Source organism: Eumetopias jubatus, unplaced genomic scaffold (genome assembly GCF_037043125.1).
Source record: "Eumetopias jubatus isolate StellerSeaLion01/CBP00866 unplaced genomic scaffold, mEumJub1_p1.0 scaffold_5, whole genome shotgun sequence".
NCBI lineage: Eukaryota > Metazoa > Chordata > Mammalia > Carnivora > Otariidae > Eumetopias > Eumetopias jubatus.
The window spans coordinates 86,407,660-86,430,699 of record NW_028274811.1 but is presented as its reverse complement, the minus strand read 5'-3'; the positions used below and the strand labels follow the sequence as shown (position 1 = coordinate 86,430,699).

At 34.9% G+C, this 23,040-nt stretch overlaps 1 protein-coding gene and 1 pseudogene across 1 annotated transcript in view; both read left to right on the top strand.

Moving 5' to 3' along the window:
- TMEM232 (transmembrane protein 232) overlaps window positions 1-23,040 on the top strand; it is a 226,424-nt gene that overhangs the window by 85,377 nt on the left and 118,007 nt on the right. The window contains exon 11 of the mRNA XM_088023664.1: window positions 13,611-13,855. Coding sequence (XP_087879790.1) covers window positions 13,611-13,855 — 245 coding nt within the window. The remainder of the gene's footprint in view (window positions 1-13,610; window positions 13,856-23,040) is intronic.
- On the top strand, window positions 9,017-10,200 carry LOC148164379 (signal transducer CD24 pseudogene; annotated as a pseudogene).

The following is a 23,040-nucleotide window of genomic DNA, read 5'->3' as shown; positions in this document are numbered from 1 at the left end:
GGGAGAGGGAGAAGCAGACCCCCCACTGAGCAGGGAGCCTGATGAGGCTCTCAATCCCGGGATTATGACCTGATCCAAAGGCAGACGCTTAACTGGCTGAGCTACCCAGGTGCCTCTAAACTAGAAATTTCTAAAGGCAGTTATATTAAGTTATAGTACATATTTAATATAAGAAATATTTATTTGCATTAGATAGATTAACTAAAAGATACAATTCACTCTAGATCTGTATTATCTAAAAGTTAAGTAGAGATAGAGACATTTGGATTATTAAATAACAAAATATATGATTTATGGATATAAATGGTAGAATGCCTAGTCAGTGCCTTTGAAATATCACTTAATTTAGTTTGAATTCCCTTATTTAATATTAAGAAACTACAAGTATATACACTAAGAAATTATATAAAAATTTTCACCAAATTCAGTAGAAAATATGAAATAAATATGTATATTCTGGCTCCTAAATCTATTTTGCCATGCTAAATTCTATGGAAAACACAAAGAAATCCAAAAAATGACCTTTACAGAGTAATTTTATTGTTTCATTCAGGAGACTGAAGATTCGAAGATGGACTATAATAGGGACGCCTGGATGGCTCAGTCAGTTAAGTGTCTGCCTTCAGCTCAGGTCATGATCTCAGGGTCCTGGGATGCAGCCCTGCACAGTCAGGCTCCCTACTCGGTGTTCCCTCTCCCTCCATCCTCCGTACCCTGTCTACCCGCCCCTTGCGTGCATGCACGCACACGTTCTCTCTCTCTCGAATAAAATCTTTTTTTAAAAAAGAAGATGGAACATTATATATACGGCTAGTCCCATCAAAGTTCATGGCACAGAATGGGAGTTCAGATAAATGTCTGGTCTCTAACTTTTTCCTTATATTAATGAGGAATGCATTGTTGTCATCTTTAAGTAGTACTTGAGCTAGAAAAAAATGACGAGTTATGATAAATGACTCAAGGAAGCAGGGTCAAGGAATGTGTCTCTTAGATAAGGAAATGTGTGAGCCTAGCAGAAATAAGAACACTGTAAGAAAAAACCATTGGTTTACTTGCCTAGTTGAAGAAAAAAGTTTGGATTGGGCAGTAGCAGGCATTACATTTGGAAAGTTATGTTTGGGTTACCAAGCTAATGTCTTAGAAACTTAGAGATGGTTTCATAAAAATAGAAATGCTAAGTAAAACAATTAGTTTTGGGAGAAAATTTTTCTTACTGAATTTTAAATAGGTGGGTAATTTGTGTTGGGCAAAATCATGTATACACTTTCTCATATCTTTTTAAAATAAAGAATTATTGTCTTAGCACTTTTGGTACATTATTAGAGTAATTGTCCCCAATTTATTCAAGACTCCCTATATTCACATCCTTGGCATGATTTCTTCTATACTGAGATTCTTGGCTTGACCACACACTTGATTTGGACAATGAGGCAATACCAATGTTATACAGGCGGAGATTTTACTTTTTTTTATTATTTGTTTGTTTTTAAGATTTTATTTATTTATTTGCTAGACAGATAGAGTGTGTATGTGAGAGAGAGAGCATGAGCCAGTGGGGAGGGGCAGAGGCAGAGGGAGAAGCAGACTCCCTGCTGAGCAGGGAGCCGGATGCAGGGCTCCATCCCAGGACCCTGGGAGTATGACCTGAGCCAAAGTCAGACACTTAACCCACTGAGCCACCCAGGTGCTCCCAAATGGAGATTTAAAAAATGCTAATGTATTGGGGCCTGCCCTTTCTTGTTCTCTTTGAATACTGTAACTGTCATGGGAACAAACCCAAGTTACCCAGTTGGAAGATGAGAGACAACATGGCACAGAGACAAGTCATCCTAGTTGATCCACTGCCCCTCCACCCCAAGACTAACCAGTTCCTAACTGACTGAACAGCTGACTATAGACACATGAATGAGTCCAGCTAAGACCAGAGGAACCATTCTGCTGTGTCCACCTTAAATTGTTGACCTGTGGAACTGTGGGCTAAAGAAATAGTTGTGTTAAGCCTCTAAGTTTTGGGGTGATATTTTTTTTGGCATAGTAAAAGAGTTGCATAAGTGAGATTTTAGTCTGCTAAATTATTCAATATAAATATTGTTTCTTTCATTTTTATCATTTTTTAAAAGGCACTGATAATAATAGATTTGTTGAGCATGTACTATGTGCCATGTGCTAAGCACTTTACCTGCATTAATTATTTAATCCTCATGAAAACCATATGTTATTTGTATTTTCATGCTCTTGATTTTATAGATGAGGAAATTGAAATTTTAAATAAGGACATTTAAACTTTTAAAAGGTGAAGTAACTTGCCCATGGATACTGTGATATATTACAGTGTTTGCTTTTTCTAATGTTGAACAATCATTGCATTCCTGGAATGAAGACACTTGATGATGATGTAATATCATTTTTAATATTGTCATATTTGCTTTGATAATATTTTCCTTAAGATTTTGCATCTAGGTTAATGGGTGCAATTGTTCCATATTTTTTTTCTTATAATGTTTTCTATAAGGTTTTGCATCAAAGTTATGCTGGATTTATGGAATGAATTGGGAAGTGATTATCTTTTTTTCCTTATTCTGTGGAAGAATTTTGTAGTGTGGTCATAATTTCTTCATTAAAAATTCTGTAGTATTGACAAATGAATCCATTTATCATGGATACTTATGGAAAGGTTTTAATTGTGACTTTTTTTGAGAGAGAGAGAGAGAGAGAGAGAGAGAGAGAGCGAGCAAGCAGCAGGGGAGGGGCAGAGGGAGAGAGAGAAAAAGAATCTTAAGCAGGCTCCACGCCCAGTGTGAGCCCAGTGTGGGGCTCAGTCTCATGACCTTGAAATCAAGAGTCCGATGCTTGACCAACTGAGCCACCCAGGTGCTTTGTGGAATTCTTTTACCGCTGTATACCTTCCTAGACTTTAAATTTCCTTGCATCAGTTTTTTTTTTTTTCTAGGAATTTCATCTGCAATATCTTATGAAGTTGCTCACAATATCTTTCTATGATATCTCAATGTCTTTAGGATCTGGCATGATAGTCTCTCCTTCATTCCTGACTCTTATTATTTTTGCTTTTGTTCTCTTTTTAAGCTATCATGCTAAGGAGTTAATCAACTTCTTTGTCTTTTAAAAAACAACTTTTGGGGCACCTGGGTAGCTCAGTCAGTTAAGTATCTGACTCTTGATTTTGGCCTGGGTCATGATCTCAGGGTGGTGAGATTGAGCCCTCATCAGGCTCTGCGCTCAGCATGGAGTTTGTTTGAGATTCTCTCTCTCCCTCTGCCCCTCCCTGCATTCATGTGTGCACTCTCTAAAATAAATAATCAATCTTTAAAAAAATTTTAAAAAGCCTTAATTCTCTTGATACAGATATTCTGTTTTCTCTAATTTCTTTAATATCCGATATTAGATTTATAGTTCCTTCTGCTAATTTCCTTGCATTTCATGTGTTGCTCCTCTTCCAAAATTACTTAACTGTACTCGTCACTGACTTGCAGCATTTTTCTAATATATGATTTTAATACTATTAATTTCCTTCTACACATTAATTTAGATGTATCCTGAAGGTTGTGGTAAGTAATATTTTAATTATCATTCAATTCAAAAGTTTCTAATTTCTACTATTATTTCTATTTTAAGCCACAGCTTACTCAAGTTCATGACTTAATGTCCACACATATGGAGGTTTTGCTGTTATGTTTATGATTTTGATTTCTAGTTCAATTCTACTGTGCTCAGTGATGATGCTCTCATTATTATAAAATGTTCTTCTTTATAATAAGTGTACCTTTTGGTTATGAGTATAATCATAGTAGCTTTCTTTTATGATGGGTCTTTTGATTAGTGTTTGCATATCTATTTCCATCTTTTTATTTCAAACTCTCTGAATCCTTATATGTTTAGCTCTTTGGAGAAGCCATATTTTTTTTTAACCTAAAGAGTATGGGCTTTAAATTTCAATGCTTATTCTATTTACATTTAACATCATTACAATATATGTGTTTATTTCTACATGTTGTTATTTACCATTCTATTTGTATGTCCTTTCCTTTTTTGAATCTCATTTTGTGCCTTTTTTGGGAAGATTTTTTATTATACCATTTCATCCCATCCTCTTTGTCTGGTGGTTACACCTTTTACTTGTTACCAAAGATGTTACAAAGTGAATCCTTGTGTTATTGAAGTCTAAATATAAAGAAATTTAATATTTTCCTAGGCCTTAAACTGTCTTAAAATATTTTAACTTCAGGACACCTTGGTGGCTCAGTTGGTTAAATGTCTGCCTTTGGTTCAGGTCATGATCCCAGGATCCTGGGATCTAGTCCTGCACCTGACTCCTTGCTCAGCGGGGAACCTGCTTCTCCTTTTGCCTGCCCCTCTCCTAGCTTGTGCGCGCGCGCGTGCGTGCGTGCGCGCTCTCTCTGACAAATAAATAATATCTTAAAAAAATATTTTAACTCCACTTATTTCTATTTACTTACATAATCTTCCTGTTGAACATTTTAATTGTGTGTGTATATTGATGTTGTTTGTGTATGTATGTGTTTACAGATATCAATATATTATTAATATTTTTTACACTTAATATTCTTCAAATTTACCTACATGTTTGCATGTTTCTTTCTTTACTCTTCCTTCTTGAATCTCCGACCTTCTGCATGGGATTCTTCTTCTGCTCAAAGAAAACCCTTTCATATTCTTTTAGTAAGTATCTCCTGGTGGCTAATTCTGTCAATTTTCATTTACTTGAAGAGGTTTTTATTCAATTTAATTCTGAAGGGTAGTTTTATTGGCTAAGAATTCTGTGTTGGTATAGATATGGCATAAAGTTAAGTGTCTAATCAATTGCTCTGTTTATTCTTCCAGGCAGTGGTGTTCCTTGCATCATTTTTATGACTTTGATCAGAAAGGTTTTTTTCAGTTTATTTTTAGCTGGTATTTTTCTAGTGTTAAATGGCATATTAACATGTCTATAGTAGGTTTCAGGAATAATAGCTAATTTAACTCCTTTAAGTTCTCCACACCTAATTATTCAAATGATCAAAGTGATTAGCTCCTATACAGTTCTCAGTTTTTCTCTCCGTGGTTTCTTGCTCCATTTTTGTGTTACTCCTATGTGATCTTCTTTCCTAAATTCCACAGCTGATATTCATTCCCTTTCATGCTTAATTTCTCTGAGGAAAATAATATTCATATTTATTTCAGATTTTAAAATTAGCTGCCTTTTTAAGGGAGTTAATCAGGAGTTAACCTGTAGAATAAGTTAAACAACTAAACTTCAGATATCTGAGTAAGACAAAAGCAAAATGATTTCAAAAGAAGGAGCACATTTGGTCTATAGGTGTAATGTGTTACAGCAAATATTTTGATTTCGTTAAAATCGTGCTTTCGTGTCTGGAATAGTCTGAACACTTTCTATATAACTTATCTTTGAAGTGTGTTTAATTTTACAGAACATGTGCATGGTAAAATCAAGGTTTCCTTTTCTTTTTTGACACTACATTGACAACACTTATATACAGTAATAAAACTACAAAGGTTATTTATTCCTAAACATTTTTTAATTTTCCTTAATTGCTTACTAATTCCCAGATTCCACTGAACCACTTATATTACTAGCCTGTGATACCTCTTTAGGCAACAAGTTCTCTGGTGTAAAATGGGCAGCAGCTTTCTTCTACAAGGAGTAAAAACTCCATCAGTCTTTAGGTGCTCCCTCACTGCTCAATGAGAATACAGAACATCTAAAAAAAACCTATGAAGATTTGTGTCTCAGATGCTTCTATCTAAAATAAAATATGCATTCTACTTTTATTTCAGATAATGCAAATGAATATGCTTATAGGACAACCTTTGTTTATTCTTTCCCTCCTAACACCTTGTTGCCAGAAGCTTTCCTCATGTAAAGTCATTATATTACCTACACAGAGTGAAACAAAGCCTTAATGATAAACTGTTGTACATTAGAGTGGGAAGGATTTGTTTCTGATGGATTGAATATATCTCCATGTTTATGGAATTAAGTAGAAATTTCTCTTTTTATACTTTAAGAATAAATGTGCAATTCCTATGATAAACTATTGAATTTAATGAATAAAATTTTATACTTAATACCTCAATTTATCTGCATCACTAGTAAACATTTTACTAACTATATTATATACTCTCATGTCTTGCATGCTTTTTTAATCCATAATAGCATCCTATCATCTATAATTCTTGTTATCTCTGTTCATGAAATTTGCTGCTTAATGGAGGTTACAGGAGAGGTGAAATATTTAATAGCATATTTGAAATGAAAAACAATTCTAAATAGATCCTTAAACATGAACCCTTCATTGACAAGTTCAATATAAACCCAACTGTTGCCTGAGTATTTGGGAAAGAAATAAAAAACTGTCATATACTCATAGTGGCATAATAAACAAATGTTAATTGATGTGCTTTGTTTGAAATACTTCCAGGGAGACTTGCAATGAGCAAGGCTCTTCTGTATAGGCAATTCAGCAGCATATGTTGGCATATCTAGGAAAGGTCATCATGTATAAATGTTTTCTTCCATCTGGTATATGACCTAAAATATCAAAAGGAAATATGTACAGCTAAAATGAATATGTGACTTTATTCAGAGTACCTCTGACTCATCAGGTAACACACTTTTTGGTTAATGTTTCATGGTGAGATCTTTAAACTAAAATTTATTTTTATTCTTAATGATATTCTTATACTCCTAATGTACTCTATAAAGCAGCAAAATAGAATAAACAACACTATTAGTCTCTATTTTCTCAGTACCTACCTCTCTCCTCCTCCATATATGGCTCCTCTTTTGACATAAATGGAAACTCTGAGTGTGAAAAGGCAGATGTATTTTTGGAAGAGTACAGTCTCTTTATACACCAGCAGAATTCTAATGTAACAGGATATACTGTCAAGAGAACAAAACTATTTGTAGGACTTACAGTTAGCCAGGCACTGTCCTAAGTGTCTTACATATATTAACTTACCGATACCCCATAACTCTCCCAGAACCACCATCACCCACACAGATGGGAGTGTCCGAGTCTAAACACAATTAATATAGGCTGGTGGTGGATGCATTGATGAGTGAGCTTAACTCAAGAGCTCTGCTGTTTCCACTCTGCTGTGTCCTCTCTCCAAAATTAAATATAAACAAGGCAGTAATATTTATTGAAGAATTTTTGTATATCAGACACTGTGCTAGAAAATGTAGTCAATTTTTGTGTTTAACCTTTATAATAACATGATAAAGGGGAGTATTATCATCCCATTTTAGGAATAAGGAAACACGCTCAGAGAGGTTAAATAACTTGTGCAAGATCACACAACTGGAAAGATGGATATTCCCATCTTAGTCCCTTTCTTAATCTACTACATCTGTTCTTCTTAGACTTTAAGACATTCAGGACTAGGACCTGAAATCCTGCATTTATAACATGCTCCCAGGTAATGACGGATAATGATGACCTAAGGACCACATTTTAATAAGAGTTTCTCATGCTGTCCTCCCTTGTGAGATTTTGTAACTCCTGTAGGAAATAATCTTTTGGGACTACCAATGACTCACTTCTATATAAATTTTGAAATTTAAAGAATAAAATTGTCATTTTTTTTCCTGCAAACAAGTTAAATATTCCCAGCTCTAGGATTACTTAAGGAGAAGTGGAGACACAACAGAGCGAGATGAGAGAAACAGAATTTGCTGTAAACTCTGCCGCGATGGCTACCATCTTATTTCTTTTTTATTCTCTCATGTCAAACAGAGTGTGAGCTAGCTTACGTGTTGATGTATTTGCTACATATCCTTAAGTATTGATAGAAAATTAAAAACTCTGGAGAGACTCTTATTTATTTATTTAGCATTGCTACTACATCATAATTCCTTGGAGAATTTCTCTTTGTGCTGATTATCCATCTGCTTGCTAACCTACATGAATGCTGTTTTTCTTTTTTACCACCATTGTGCCCAATACAAAGACAAAAGGGTGGGCATCTGCCCCTACCCGTGGCTAGAATATGTGTGTAGAGAAATATTTTTTAACCCCACCTTTCCAACTTCAATATTAGATTAGTAAAATTAACATAAATATTCAGAAATTGCCATTCATTTCTTAGTAAAAAATTTCAAGTTTCAATAATGCAGTAAGGAAATTTTTGAATTTTAAAGCCTACCTGGGCATTGCTAAAAAGTAGGGATATAGGATAAAAATGTAAATTATATATAAATAATGTTTAAAAATGGAGTTTGAGGTAATGTTTATTAGTAGGCCAAGTTGTAGTAAATTCATGATTTTGGTATCTGTTGTAAGGGATGCTCATTAATATTTTGTGTTAGTCTACTTCCAAGAAGTATAGATATATATTTATGTGTAGTTGGCACTTAAGTCTCTGGATTATAACATTAGAATAATTAGAATAACATTAGAATAATAATAATTAGTCTTCCTTTAAGAGAAGGAAGACTCTTTAAAAAAGAAATGACTATGGTAGAATAATCATGATTCTATTTCACAAATTTGTTAATGTAAAAGTGACAATATAACATAATTGTTTTCACCTTGGCAGAGGTTGTTCAGGTCTTCTCTGGGGTGAGCTGCTCTGTCTTAGGGAATTCCTGACAGAAATGGATGGATACTTGTTGAACTTCTCATTGCCTGCTAAGTTAACCCTTACGAAACTCTGAGAGTGGTTGTTATTATCTCCATATCACAAATGAAAAACATGACAGAACTAAACTAAACACAAAACACAGGTCTAGCGAGGTAACATTTCTCAAAGTTTGCATCCTCAACTAATAAATGGAAAAGCCAGAACTGATTTCAGATCTAATTGCAAAACCCATATTTTGCTGGTACTTCCTCCAGGAAAGCAAAGAAACAAAATCTTTTCTAGATAAGGTAAATATGCATTTGACTGATATTTGAGACTATACTTCCGTTTGTCAAATGCCTTGAACATCAACGGGGAAGAGAAATTTACATGGGCTTTTGATCAGTGAACCATGATGAGAGATGTAGAAATGCCTTCATTTTGCTTCTTGAAAGAACTGGCATCTGGATCTACAACTTATCTGGTCTGGGAAGGAAGAAAGCAAGGGGTAACCAAATGAGTCATGATAAAAACAGCATCAAGGGGTAGGGGGATGGGTTAGCCTGGTGATGGGTATTGAGGAGGGCACGTTCTGCATGGAGCACTGGGTGTTATGAACAAACAATGAATCATGGAACACTGCACCAAAAACTAATGATGTAATATATGGTGATTAACATAACAATAAAAAAATTAAAAAAAAAACAGCATCAATATTCTGTAATGCAGGGTAATGTTATGTCTGGAAACAATATATTTTACCAGAAATTTACCGAAAATTATTTTTGTTGGTTCATTCATTTACTCACACATTTATTGATCCATTGCTTTTTTTTTTAAAGATTTTAATTTATTTGAGTGAGAGACCGCAAGCAATAGCGGGGGATGGGCGTGAGGGGAGGGCAGCGGGAGAGGGAGAAGCAGACTCCCTGCTGAGCAGGGAGCAGGGGCTTTATCCTGGGACTCTGAGATCATGACCTGAGCTGAAGGCAGACGTTTAACTGACTGAGCCACCCAGGTGCCCCTCATCCATCATTCTTGTAATGGAAGAGCTCATAGTAATATATTTGTATAATATTACATATTATTGATTTTGAAGTACCTTTTCTTATAAAAAAAAATTGAGCAAGGAAAGGTAAGCAGAATAAACTGTATCGGTAAACCACCTTGCCTGCGCCCACCCCAGCTGGAGGTTCTCCATGCACCTGGTATCTGATGAGGTATGCAGCATGTGGTGCGGGTAGGAGGGGAACCTGGGCAACGCTTTGGTGGCCAGAGTCAGACAGGGGCTGCTGTTGGTGGTGATGCTCCTACCCATGCAGATTTATTCAAATCAAGTAACTGTTGTAATGCTTTCGAGTAATTACTCCCAGAATACCTCAGCTGCCCCAAATCTAGCTAATTCCACCACCAAGACAAAGTGGTGATGCTCTGCAGTCAACAGCTAGTCTCTTCATGATCTCATTCTCTGTTCTGTATCTCTACTCTTATGAAACTCAAGCCAAGAAACATCTGTACAGTAGTCCTCCCTTATCAGCAGTTTCGCTTTCAGAGGTTTTAGTTATCCGTGGTCACCCATGGTCCAGAAGCAGATGAAGCTCATGACCAATCATCAGAAGGTCAATAGTTAGCTTAATGCTACCTCACAGCGCCTGCATCATTCACCTCCATCTTATCACATAGGCATTTTAACATCTCACATCATCGCAGGAAGGTTGAGTAGAGGACAATATTTTGAGAGACAAAGAGAGACCACATTCACTTACCTTTTATTACAGAATATTGTTATAATTGTTCTATTTTATTATGGTTGTTAACCTCTTACTGTGCCTAATTTATACAATTAAACCCTATCATATGCCTGTATAAGGAAAAGCATATATAGGGTTCAGTGTTATCATGGTTTCAGGCAACCACTGAGGGTCTTGGAACACATCACCATGGATAAGGAGGCGGGGTCTCCTGTACTTCCCCATTTTCTAAATCCGATCCTGATGGTGTGTAGATATCCATTGTGACAAGGAAGAAACAGGTCTTCATTGAATCTGTTAATTCCATACCTTATTTTATTGACACAGAAAATGTTGAGGATCCTAAAATTAAACGGTTTGGACAGCATGTGAAGGGTTTGACTAGATAATGAATCCCAATATTAAATCTGCTGGAGTTTCAAGTACAAGATGAAGGGAAACAACATCCAAAATTAGTGAAGAGATGAATTTTCTTAAATGTGGTTTAAGAAGTACAGGACACATAAAACCCTACCTTAAAAATGATAATAGATTTTATCTCATCTAGAGACAAAGGGTGAGATATGGAAAAGAGATTCAGTTTTCACTTGGTTCATTAATGCCATAAGATAGGTCACACAAAAAGCTAAGATTCTATATGTACATTAGAAGTTACTTCCAGGTGTTACTGTAATTCCTTAATGTTTCAGCTGTCCTAATTTAAGGCCAATGTGCTCTAGATATTGTTAACTATCACTGTTTCTTGAGACGTGAACTCTTTCTTTTGAGGCTTTGGATTTGACATCGCATTTGACTTTTTATATAGTAATTGACATGTACCGGGGCAGTGATGGACTGAGTCTACCCCAAATCAAAGCATAATGAGTTTGCTTATATACTTATCACCTATTCCTATTCAACAGAAGTGCCAGATTCATTTAGCTAAAATGATTCCAAAAAGTGCATTGACCTCAACTAATTTCAAAATACTTTTTATTTCTGCATATGTTGAATACTTTTTACAATTTAAAAAATCTGTTTTGAAGGTAAAGTTGGCACATCTTGAAATTAAAAAGGCAAATATGTGAATTAAACTCTAAATCAAGTATGAGAAGTGAAGAGTGGAAACTTAAATTCAGAATTTTTGAACTCTTTCTGTACATACTTTTTGAAGAAACTCTATGAATCAGAATAGCCTCATTTGGAATGCTTTCTGTTATCAGTCAATATTTTTAGATAGTTAAAACCTGGTCCTAAGCCTAAAGTGTGCTGAATTCTGGAAAGTAAATCTTTCACAGCTGCCTTGAGGCACAGAAACCTTTTTAAAAATAGATACTCCTTAAAATCTTTTGTTCACATGGTCACACACTGATGCTTACATGTTCCACTATCTAATATCCCCACAGTAGTCTTGATAACTAAGGTCATTTTTTTTTTATCTTTAGAAATCTACCCTGTAACAACCATATCCAACAGATCTCAAGCTACTGAGTGTGTGATTGAACCTTACATTTTGTTTCATATGTGAATGTTGTGCACCTATTTTGGATTATATATTGTATTTGTGTATTTATGCCTTTACTCATAGTAACTTCTCAGGCTATGGAATTGATTTGTATTGAACACAAACTGTAAATAAAAATAAATGGCTAGAAAAATATACGTACTGTAATTACCTTTTAGCAGATGAACCTGCAGGCTTTGAGACATTAATTTCCTCAAAGTCACAACAAATACGAAGTGTCCTAGACACAGTTTAATTTCTTCAAAAGGAATGCTCTTTGTATGATTTCAACCTAGTTAATAATCAAGATATGCAACAACTGGGAATAGTATAGACATAACTGTTTGTTTATACTATATACTTTAAACATACATGGTTTTACGTTTTACTCTTTCCCATCCTCCAGAGCTTTCACAGTAATCCCTATTTACTTAACTGCCTTTTGCTATTTTCTTCATTGCTTTAACCCTTTATACTTTTCAGCTTTTATCATGCTCTCATTTTTTCCCACTATAATTTTGTCTAAATGCAATAGTCGATCTTCAAACAGTAATTTGATTGAGCCAAACCTGATCTTGACATCTTAAAGAGTTTAAGTTGGATGTTCATATGCAGAAAAACATTTTCTATTCCTTAATTTTCTACCATACGATCAATAGGCATATAAAATGAATCCTGAGTGACAGATAATAAACTGCCTGAAGATGGGTAATATTGAATAAAAAATGTAAAAATTTTAATGCAAGGAGGCAGCATCCAATTTATTTACGAAAGAATTCCTAACAGGAACATGTTGTGAACATTAAAAAAAAAATGTGACACATGAGATTTTGAAACTTACATCTGCATTTATCATTACCAGTTCTAGCCAGAGAAAATATGCCTCTAGCCATTTCAAAAGGAGGTTTAATTAAAAATCAGTCATGGACATTATTGAACATAAATAGGAAATTTCAGAAAATAGCTCTTTCCTGACTAAAAATTGCTTAAGTATTGTGGAATTTTTTGTTAGAAAATATTAAATTTAAATTTTTTTTCAAAAGATTAGAAAATATTAAATTTAATTTAAATAAATCCTAGAACATCTTCAGTGTGAGCTAAATACAAAGCCCTTTTCATTTTTTACTTAACACAAATTTTGTTCAAAGAAAGTTTAGATTTTTTGTTGGTTTCAAAGAAAGTTTAGATTACGTACAGAGAAATGAAATTCTGATTTAATAAAACATGTACATTCCTTCAACTGATTGCTTAATTTCTTAATAAATATTATAAATATGAAATTCATGTATGGGAACCATACAAATTTAAAATAGAAATTATATCATTAAGGGGCACCTCAGTGGTGCACTTGGTTAAGTGTCTGCCTCTTGGTTTCGGCTTAGGTCGTGATCTCAGGGTCATGAGATCAAGCCCTATGGTGGGCTCTGTGCTGCTTGGGATTCTTTCTCCCTCTCCCCCTCCCACTTGTGTTCTCTCTCTCTCTCTCTCTCAAATAAATAAATAAATCTTTAAAAAGAAAGGAAATTATATTATTAAATTTTTGAAATTTAAAAACTGGTTTGTTCATACTTAATTTTTTATTTCATTAATAACATAATTTTAAAAATCTGGGAATCTGCTTTTTTTCTTATAAAGGTTATTTTTATTTAATAAGAAGAATGCAACATTAGTCAAAGAAAATGAACATACATTTGTCTTTTATTTAAAAATATATCATATTCCCTCTCATTTAATTCTATTTCAATTGATTCCTTTTTCTTTTCTTTCAACAGGCTGAGTTAAATGACCCAACTGATCCCTTCACTAATTATAGTACAAAAGTCTCAGCAAATGTAGGGGATGAAACTTTCTCTAAATATATAGGATGGAGAATTGCCAATGCTCTTTCCAAACTGTTCTTCCCCTCCATTGAAGCCCATGTTCTTCCTTTGAAAGAACCATTGAAAAAACAGGATCCAGTGAAATATCTGAACAAAAAGGATTACATGAAGAAAAGAGTTCTACATGTTACTATAAGGTATAGTGAAGCACTATTCAAAATAGTCCTGTTATTCTAATACACTGCATTTCAAAGTCATATAAATTATATGTAATCATGTGCCACATTATTTGACTCATTTTCTCTTTTTCAATTCAAATTTTGGCTCCAACAACTTCTAGGTATTCTATCATAAGCAAGTACTCTCTTCTTAGCAACTATTTCCTCATGTTTAAAATAGATAATATTATATAATATAAATTAGTGTTTTAATATGGTGAAAGCCCCCCTCCCACTACTGACCTTCATTTGCCTAGTCTACCCCCCATCTCTCCCTGTCATTAATTGCCTATGTATCCTTCCAGGATCTATAAAATGTAAACAAAATAAATTATATTTTAAATGGTCTCTCCATTTTTACATTAAAGTTAGCATACTAATATATCATTTGGCATCTAACTTTTTTTTATTTAACTTCATTTCTTAGATTTTTTTTCATGCCAGTACATAGAGAATTTTCTCATTATTATTATATTTTTAATATGTTATGATGGTTTCCTTAGTATGAATGTAGCTCCATTTATTTAATCAGTTTCCTATTGTTTGGCATCTGGGTTGTTTTAGATTGTCTGCTACTATATACTACCACAAAATTTAACCTTCCACAAAGGTCTTTTTATACATGAGGAAGAATGCCTGCAGGATAAATTCTCAGAAGTGTGATTTCTGAGTCAGAGTGTTTTTGCCTTTGTAATTTTGGTAGATATTTCCAGATTAACTTTCAGAGGAATTGTGCAAATTTATATCTCCACCAGCAATATCTGAGAGTACTTGTTTCTCTTTATTCTTTCCAATAGAGAGTGTTGACAAACTTTTGGGTTTTGATAATCTGAAAAGTGAAACATGTTTTTAAGTATAGTTTTCTTAAGGTGAGTGGTTAGAATAACTTTCATATGTTAAGAGCCTTTTGTTTTTCCTTTATATGGGAATTAACTATTTCTTTTGCCCATTTTTTTCCATTGAGTTTATATCATTTTCACTTAGCTTTGCAAGAACTATTTACCTATTAATTGATGTGTCCCTTTGTCTGTGGTAAGAGCTACAAATGTTTATATTCCCTTCCACTTTTTATTTGTCTTTAAATTTTTCTTATAGTATTTTTTGCCTTAGTCATTTTTCTAAGTAATATATAATTTATCAATTTTTCACTACATATCTATTTAGGAAAACTTTTCATTTTGTGATTAAAATGTTGTCATATTGTTTTCTGGTACTTTTAAAGATTTATTTTGAATGTTTTAGTCATTGGTCCATTGGAAATGTGTGTGTGTGTGTGTGTGTGTGTGTGTGTGTGTATAGTGAGTTGTCAATCCAGATGGCTACTCAGTTGTCCCAACAATATTTATTGAGTCGCCTATCTCCTTTCAACATTTATTCTGATTTAAAATGTTATTTATTAAATACTAAGTTCTTATTTATTTTCTATGTTTTAAAAGAATTTCAGTAATTTGGAATTACCTACTCTTTTAAGGTTTGATAGAATTCCCTTTTAAACCATCAGTACCTTATGCCTCTCCTAAGGGTAGCTCTTTGTCAAATTTATGTATTTTTTTAAATTTTTTATTGTTATGTTAATCACCATATATTACATAATTTGTTTTGGTGTAGTGTTCCATGATTCATTGTTTGTTCATAACACCCAGTGCTCCATGCAGAATGTGCCCTCTTTAATACCCATCACCAGGCTAACCCATCCCCCTACCCTCCTCCCCTCTAGAAACCTCAGTTTGTTTTTCAGAGTCCATCATCTCTCCTGGTTCGTCTCCCCCTCTGACTTACTCCCCTTCATTCTTCCTCTCCTGCTATCTTCTTCTTTTTCTTTTTTCTTAAAATATGTTGCGTTATTTGTTTCAGATCTGTGATTCAACAGTCTTACACAATTCACAGCGCTCACCATAGCACATATCTTCCCTAATGTCTATCACTATTTTTGTATGGCTATTGGCAAGGCTATTCAGCCAGAATGCACAGGTGCAATAAATTCAGTTCTTACAGTTTGAGGTCCATGCCATGAAAGTATCTGGAGTATCCATCCTGAATATCAGTCTCTTTTCATCTTTCTCTTTCTTCTTTAGTCAATTTTAGCAGATTATGCTTCCTTTGAATACTACTTATTTTATCCCCTTTTCAGAGTTTATTTGGTCACAAATGATTCTTCTGATTCTGTGGTTATTTTCTTCCTCAACCAATTCTCATTTTGTGTATTTGAATTTTGTCCCTTTTATTCTTCTTAATTAATTTAATGTTTTATTCATTTTATATTATTTTTCTACTGAACCAGCTTTTAGATTCTAACTCAGCATTGTCTAAATCATTATTTGTGTTCCAAAATTATAAAACTGTTGTTGCCCAAAGGCAGACGCTATTGGTGGTATAATAATTGTGTGGAATGAGGCCAGTAGGTAGGCTTGGCTTTTGTGTACACAAAAAGTCCACAGAAAAATAGACAAATGCTTGAGCAGTGTTCTGACATAGTTTTGAGCATTTTTTCAAGAATTCTAAAGTCAGTGAGGAAGATATATACATTTGAATTGAAGGATCACACAGCCTGGACTTCAGTAGTCTTGTTGGAAGAAATAAATATTATAAAAAAATTCTTCAGCATGTATTATAAATATTTGTAAGGTTGCAATATATCAAAGTATAATGAAAATGCTGGCTTTAAATATCAAGGGTATTGAGATTTACTGTAGAATCCCCAAATGTATTCTGTATATTCTCAAGGACAAAAAACATGGAAGAAAATCAATCTGGGACCACAGAGAGAACACTGGACAAGTGTACTTTGGCTTCTCATTATGTTCAGTTGAAGGAAAAGACAGAAAACTAGAAAAACAGAAGAAACTTGATATTGACAAGAGGAGATGAAGGAAATAGCAGGGGAAAGGGTCAATAGACAGTAAAAAGGGCAGATGGAGATGAATGGTGCTTGCTGGGACACAGAAAGGAAAAGCAGAGACAGAGAAGAGGAGACATATTGGCAGTGCTTAGAATAGCAGAACAGGGGGGCGCCTGGGTGGCTCAGTTGGTCCAACTCTTGGTTCCGGCTCAGGTCATGATCTCCTGGCTGTGGGACTGAGCCCCCTGTCCAGCTCTGTGCTCAGTGTGGAGTCTGCTTCAGATTCTCTTTCCCTCTCCCTCCTGCTTGCTCTCTTGCTCTCTCTCAAATAAATGAATACATAAAATCTTCTAAAAAATAGCAGAACAGAGAAATAAATGTTACTAGCAGAAGGAAAGAAGAAAGAGACATACTGAGAAGACATATACTAATGAAAGGTACAAATGGAGGGATGTGGGCAAGGGTTGGGGATAGGGGAAGAGAATATGCAAAGTCAGAGGGAAATGAGACAAAAGAGTAGTGGGGTGGGGTTATGACTCAGAGAGTCCTATAGGTTTTGAAGGATTAGTAAATTAAATTTCTCATCAGAGTCTACAGTTCATTACGTAAATGACAATCATTCATCATTAATCTTTGAAAAAATGTGATCTCCTTATCCATTTTTCACAGCTCATTATAGGCTCTAGCAATTTAACTAGTGTCTCTGTCCTGACCAAGAGAGCCCCAGCAGCCTCAGCATCCCTCTGGCAGGAGCACCTCATGTGGCACAGCTCAGGGGAGCAGCTTTCACATTGCACCATTCACGCTGTAGTGTGTGTGAACGGTGCCCCCTGGAGTTGTGCATGTTGCCCGCTTCCTTTAGGGATAGACTCATCTCTGGGGACAGCAGAGGTGAGTGGAGTAGGGCTACAGCTCAGCGGCCTGAAGACATATCAGGCCTGGCTGAACAGTCTCTACCGTCCAGGAGGGTTATGTGAATGAAATCTCTGCTTTTTAAGAAGCAAACTTCAGTTTAAGTTCCGCATTGATGAAATATCTCTGGCTCACTAACCATGAAGTGTGGGAAATATTATTTCTTCCATTTGCTTGATTCTGCATCTATTCAGCAGTCTCACAGCTAGCTCCTTCTGTTGCTTCTCCACCTCCTCCCACTTCCAGGTCCACAAACTGGAATTAGCACAGTTAATGAACATCTGAGCATGTTGAAGTTTTGTAGCTAAAGCACAAAGACATAATTCAAGCCCGCTGGGTACTCCACTCTTTTTCACATCTTAAAGGTCTTTGGGTGCAGGGTCATATCACCAGTTCTTCATCAGGTATTCCTAGAAATGTCCATTTTGTGCTTTTCACCAGTAGCAATGTGAAAGACAGCAAGAAGGCCAACATTTAAGGACACCTACAGAAGTTGGGTAGGAGGACAGGAAATTGAAGAGAATATGTTTCTTCATTAACTTGGAGCACTAAAGCATACCTACTTCAGTGTGAAAATCTGAAAATTTACTATTACAAGGAGAAAATGGGAGCTTCCTTACTGTTGAAGCATCTACTACATCTCATGACCTATAATTTTTTCCAAAAATATTTTTCTTCACTTGTGCTTTTAGCCTATAAAATTCTTTGAAAGCAGGAATTCTGTGTTTTGTATGTTTATAAACATTATATACATATATAAACACATATATATGTTTATAAACATATATTTTACTCTGAATTATTTGCAGATTTGACTTCTTTCTTTTATGAAAATTTTCAAAAGAAAATTTATTATTTTGCTTCTGTATATTGTTTTTATTTTTATTTTTTGGTTTTTGGTTTTGCCTTAAATTAGTGGGACATGCTGTTGGATGCGTGCTCTTTTTGCCCCTTAGCATTTTTTTAAAAATAAAAAAATCATTATGGTTCTTTACTGTATCATAAAACTGCAGCCAAAGAACTAGGCATATAATACTTCTACTTCAAAGCGTAATATTTTCCTTTTCTCTCTTTGCGTGTAAAAATATCACAAATTTACCTTAAGGCTGAGAATTGAGAACTCTGAAGACCAAATTTTCAAAAACCAGTTCCCACATCTGTTTTGTTTCTGAAGTTTCTAAGTGTATTTTCTAACCTTATGCCTTGAATCCCTATAAACTTACAAACAACTAATTTTTTGCACATATGTGAAGACTTGGAAAATTCTAACTTAAAACTTTATCTATGACTGTGCTTAGTTTGCTCACAAGTTTTATGTTAGAAGACTTCACGAGACCAGCACACGGAAGAGATATGAGGTGAAACTAGCAAGAATGGGCTGAGAATATCTGTTGTCACTTATGCAGGAAATTTTACATGGCTGACGTCATAAGCATCATACCCAAGGCTACTGCATCTTCTCTGAAGCTTCCTTTATAAGTGGAGCAAACTCCAAAATAATAGAACGAGGAGTAGCTAACATTTACTGAATGGCAACAAGGTAGGGAAAGGTAAATACCACAATGTCCAATAAGAACAGGCTTTATTGGAAAGATCAGTGGTCAGTGGTGAGGCACATGGTTCTTTCTCATTATCCTGTGCAGAGGGTGCTGGAGTTAGAGAAGTAATTGGACATTCACCCGGTTTGTGTTTTGAGGGAAGAGACCCTGCCTGAGTGCTACTGTGCCTTCTTATAATGGAAGCGTGAGAGATACCTTCTCAAGGAAGAAATACACACTTTGGGTTCGGTTGCCAAGCCATCTGAGATGAGGCACCAGCTGGATAGGTGATGCTAGAAATGCCAGCTGTCCAGAACCTGGAGCCCTTGGGAAGTTTTCTTAATGGTTGTAAAAGATAGCCACTGGGCTCCTTGTGAAGTTGGGTGTGGGAAAAACTCCACCAAATGAAGGAACTCTTAGGACCCCTAGTTCTAAGCAGCAAGTTGCCAGGCAATTAAGATGAATCTCTGGTGTCAAAGTTGAACAATTCTGTTTGCCACCCCATGTGAGTACCTTTTATAAACAAGGCATTGTGCTAAGCACTTAGATGTACGACCCTTAGATATAGATGTAGATGATTATTTTGTCCATCTTATAGATTTTATAGCTCTATAAAAATCTCCATTTTGTAGATGTGGAATCTGAGAGGTTAAGTAATTTGCCCAAGGACTCACAGTCATTAAGTGTGGGAGTTTGAACTTAAGTGCATTCTGACTTCTGCGTCTACTGTGATGCTTTCTTTCCCCTCAGGTGAAATTCACCTGACGGCAAAGCCTTGAGCACTTTGTTAAAAAAACTTCATAAGAAAAAAGGTTTTTACTTTTATTTTTTTCAATTTCTGTCTCTTGATTTTCAGAACTTGATTTTGATTAGGGGACTTTTTTTTCTGGGCTCTGCATCTCTCTAGTTAATATTAGAAAACCTATGTCAAGGTGGAGGCACTTTCAGTAAGTCAGTATGATTTTTTTTTCCCCCTCCATTGGCTTTAGTGAAAATCATACTGACTTAACTAGAAAGTGCCTCCTCCTTGATATAGAGTGCATATATATGAAGAGAGGGAGAGAGAAGAAGGGATTAAAAGTTAAAAAAAAAAAAGGAGAGCTGCAAAGAATTCTTAAATGTCTTAAAACTTTCTAGTTCTGTTTCACGAAGGGAAAAAAGAAATCTGTGTCTCCTTCACAAAATATCAAATACGTTTATTTGTAGTTTCTTTCTGATTGATTTAGATGAAGTAATTTAACTTCTCTGAGCCTCAGGCTTCTAATCTTTGAAAATGTAAAAGCTGTACATCCTCTCAAGTTTGTCCTGAAGATAGAAGGAAAAACTGTAGATAAAGAGCTTGCATATGTTAGTTCCTTTTCCCCTTTGTTCTATAATTTAGTAGATTTTCTAAAATGTTTTCTCTTCAGAATATAATATTTAATTCTTAGGAAAATTAGGATCAATAATAAATGGAAGATTTATATTTTTGTGCACGTATATATTATTAAGCTATGAATTGCTGTTAGCAACTTTTCAAAGAGAGCTTACAGTTTCATGATTTCCTTTTTGGTTATGTTTTGTTTCCCTTCTTGTTTCTAGTTTTAGAATGAAAACACAGTTCAGGATGGTTCTGTATTGTACATGCGTTTTGAGGGCATGCTGTCAAGATGCATTATGGAAGAGTAAAGTTTGGAATCTTGATAGCATGGCTGATAATAATTTTCAGCTGAAGTGAGAGAGAGAGCATGAATGGGTCTTCAGAGATGAGCTCCTGATTTTTGAGCCTTTGTGATTTGATTATTAAAAAACTAGATCATCAGCTCAGATCAATCATTTAAAGAATTCTAGAGATTGAAGTGGTATTAGAATTGAAGTCCAACTGCCAGTGACAGAAACATGCTTCACACATCCCACATCCATTTCCAATACATGACTCAGTTTATCTGCAGTCTTGCCTGAGAGATAAATCAGTCCTCATCTGTCTTCTACTGTTTCCTATTCTTTCCTGCCTTTTCACTGGAGCCTTGGTCTGAACTGCAAGTTTAGATGTCATTGATGGGACCATAGCTTTAGCTGTCACTTTCACTGCAGTGTCTTTATGCTTATACAACAGGGGTCTAGCTTCAATACACACATTTGTGTGATTTTTATCTTTCATTTTTTTTATGTGATGAATTTATTGATTTGCATCTGTTGAATAATCCCTGTATCCCAGGGATAAATCTCATTTGGTTATGGTATATAATCCTTTTAATGTGTTCTTGAATTTGGTTTGCTAATATATTTTTGAGAATTCCTGCATCTATATTTATCATGGATATTGGTCTATAGTTTTCCTTTCTTGTGGTATCAATATCTGGTTTTGATAATCAAAGTAGTACTGGCCTCAAAGAATAAATTTTGAAGTGTTTCCTTCTCCTTGATATATTGGAAGAGTTTGAGGAGGATTGGTATTCTTCTTTAAGTGTTTGGTAGAATTCTTTAGTGAAGCCATCTGGTCCTGGAATTTTCTGTGTTGGGAATTTTTTTAATTGCTCAAATAATGTCTTTACTTGTTATTGGTCTATTCAGATTTTCTAATTCTTCCTGATTCAGCCTTCGTAGGTTGTTTCTAGAAATGTACCCATTTCTTCTAGGTTGTATAATTTGTTGGCATGTGATTGTTCTTGATGTAGTCTCTTATGATTCCATGTATTTCTGTAATGTCAGTAGTTGTAATGTCTTCTCTTTCATTTCTAATTTTATTTATTTGAGTCTTTTCTCCCTCCCCCCCTTTTAAGTTAGTCTAGATAAGGCTTGTTAATTTTGTCAATCTTTTTTAAGAACGAGCCCTTAGCTTTATTGATGTTTTCTACTGTTTGGGGTTTTTTGTTTTGTTTTGTTTTGTTTTTGTTCTCCATTTATTTCTGCACTGATCCTTATTATTTCCTTTCCTCTGCTAATTTTGGGCTTACTTTGTTCTTTTTGTCTACTTTCTTGTTTTTTTTTTTAAGATTTTATTTATTTATGAGAGACAGAGAGAGAGGCAGAGGCAAAGGGAGAAGCAGGCTCCCTGCAGAGCAGGGAGCCCGATGCGGGACTCGATCCCAGGACCCTGGGATCATGACCTGAGGCGAAGGCAGACGCTTGACTGACTGAGCCACCCAGGCATCCCATTTTTGTCTACTTTCTTGAGGTGTAAAGTTAGGTCATATATTTGAGATCCTTCTAATTTCTTAGTATATGCGTTTTTTACTATAAACTTTCCTTTCAGAACTGTTTTTGCAGTATTTGATATGTTGTGTTTTCATTTATTTTGAGACAAGTTATTTTCTTTTTCTTTTGATTTACTCTTGGACCCAATGGCTGTTTAGAAGTGTGTTGTTTGGTTTTCATATATTTGTAGGTCTTTTCACTTTCCTCTTATTGTTGACATCTAGTTTCATACCATTGTAGTCAGAGAAGATGGTATGACTTCAAAATTCTTAAATTTGCTAAGATTTGTTTTGTGGCCCAACTGATTTATCCTGGAGAATGTTTCATGTCCACTTGAGAAGAATGTGTATTCTGCTGCTGTTGGATGGAATGTTCTATAGATGTCTATTAAGTTTATTTGTCCTAAAGTATGATTCATTCCAACATTTTATTGTTGATTTTTTTTTTTTTTTTTTTGGTCTGGCTTATCCATCCGTTGCTGATAGTGGGGTATTGAGGTCCCCTACAATTATTGTATTGTTGTCTGTTTCATCCCTAAGGTTTGTTATTAATTCCTTAATATATTTTGGTGCTTGGGTTTTGGGAGTGTATATGTTTATGATATAGCTTCTTAATGTATTGACCCCTTTATCATTATATAATGATCTTTTTTGTTTCCTGTTACCCTTTTTGGCTTCAAGTATATTTGACTGATATAA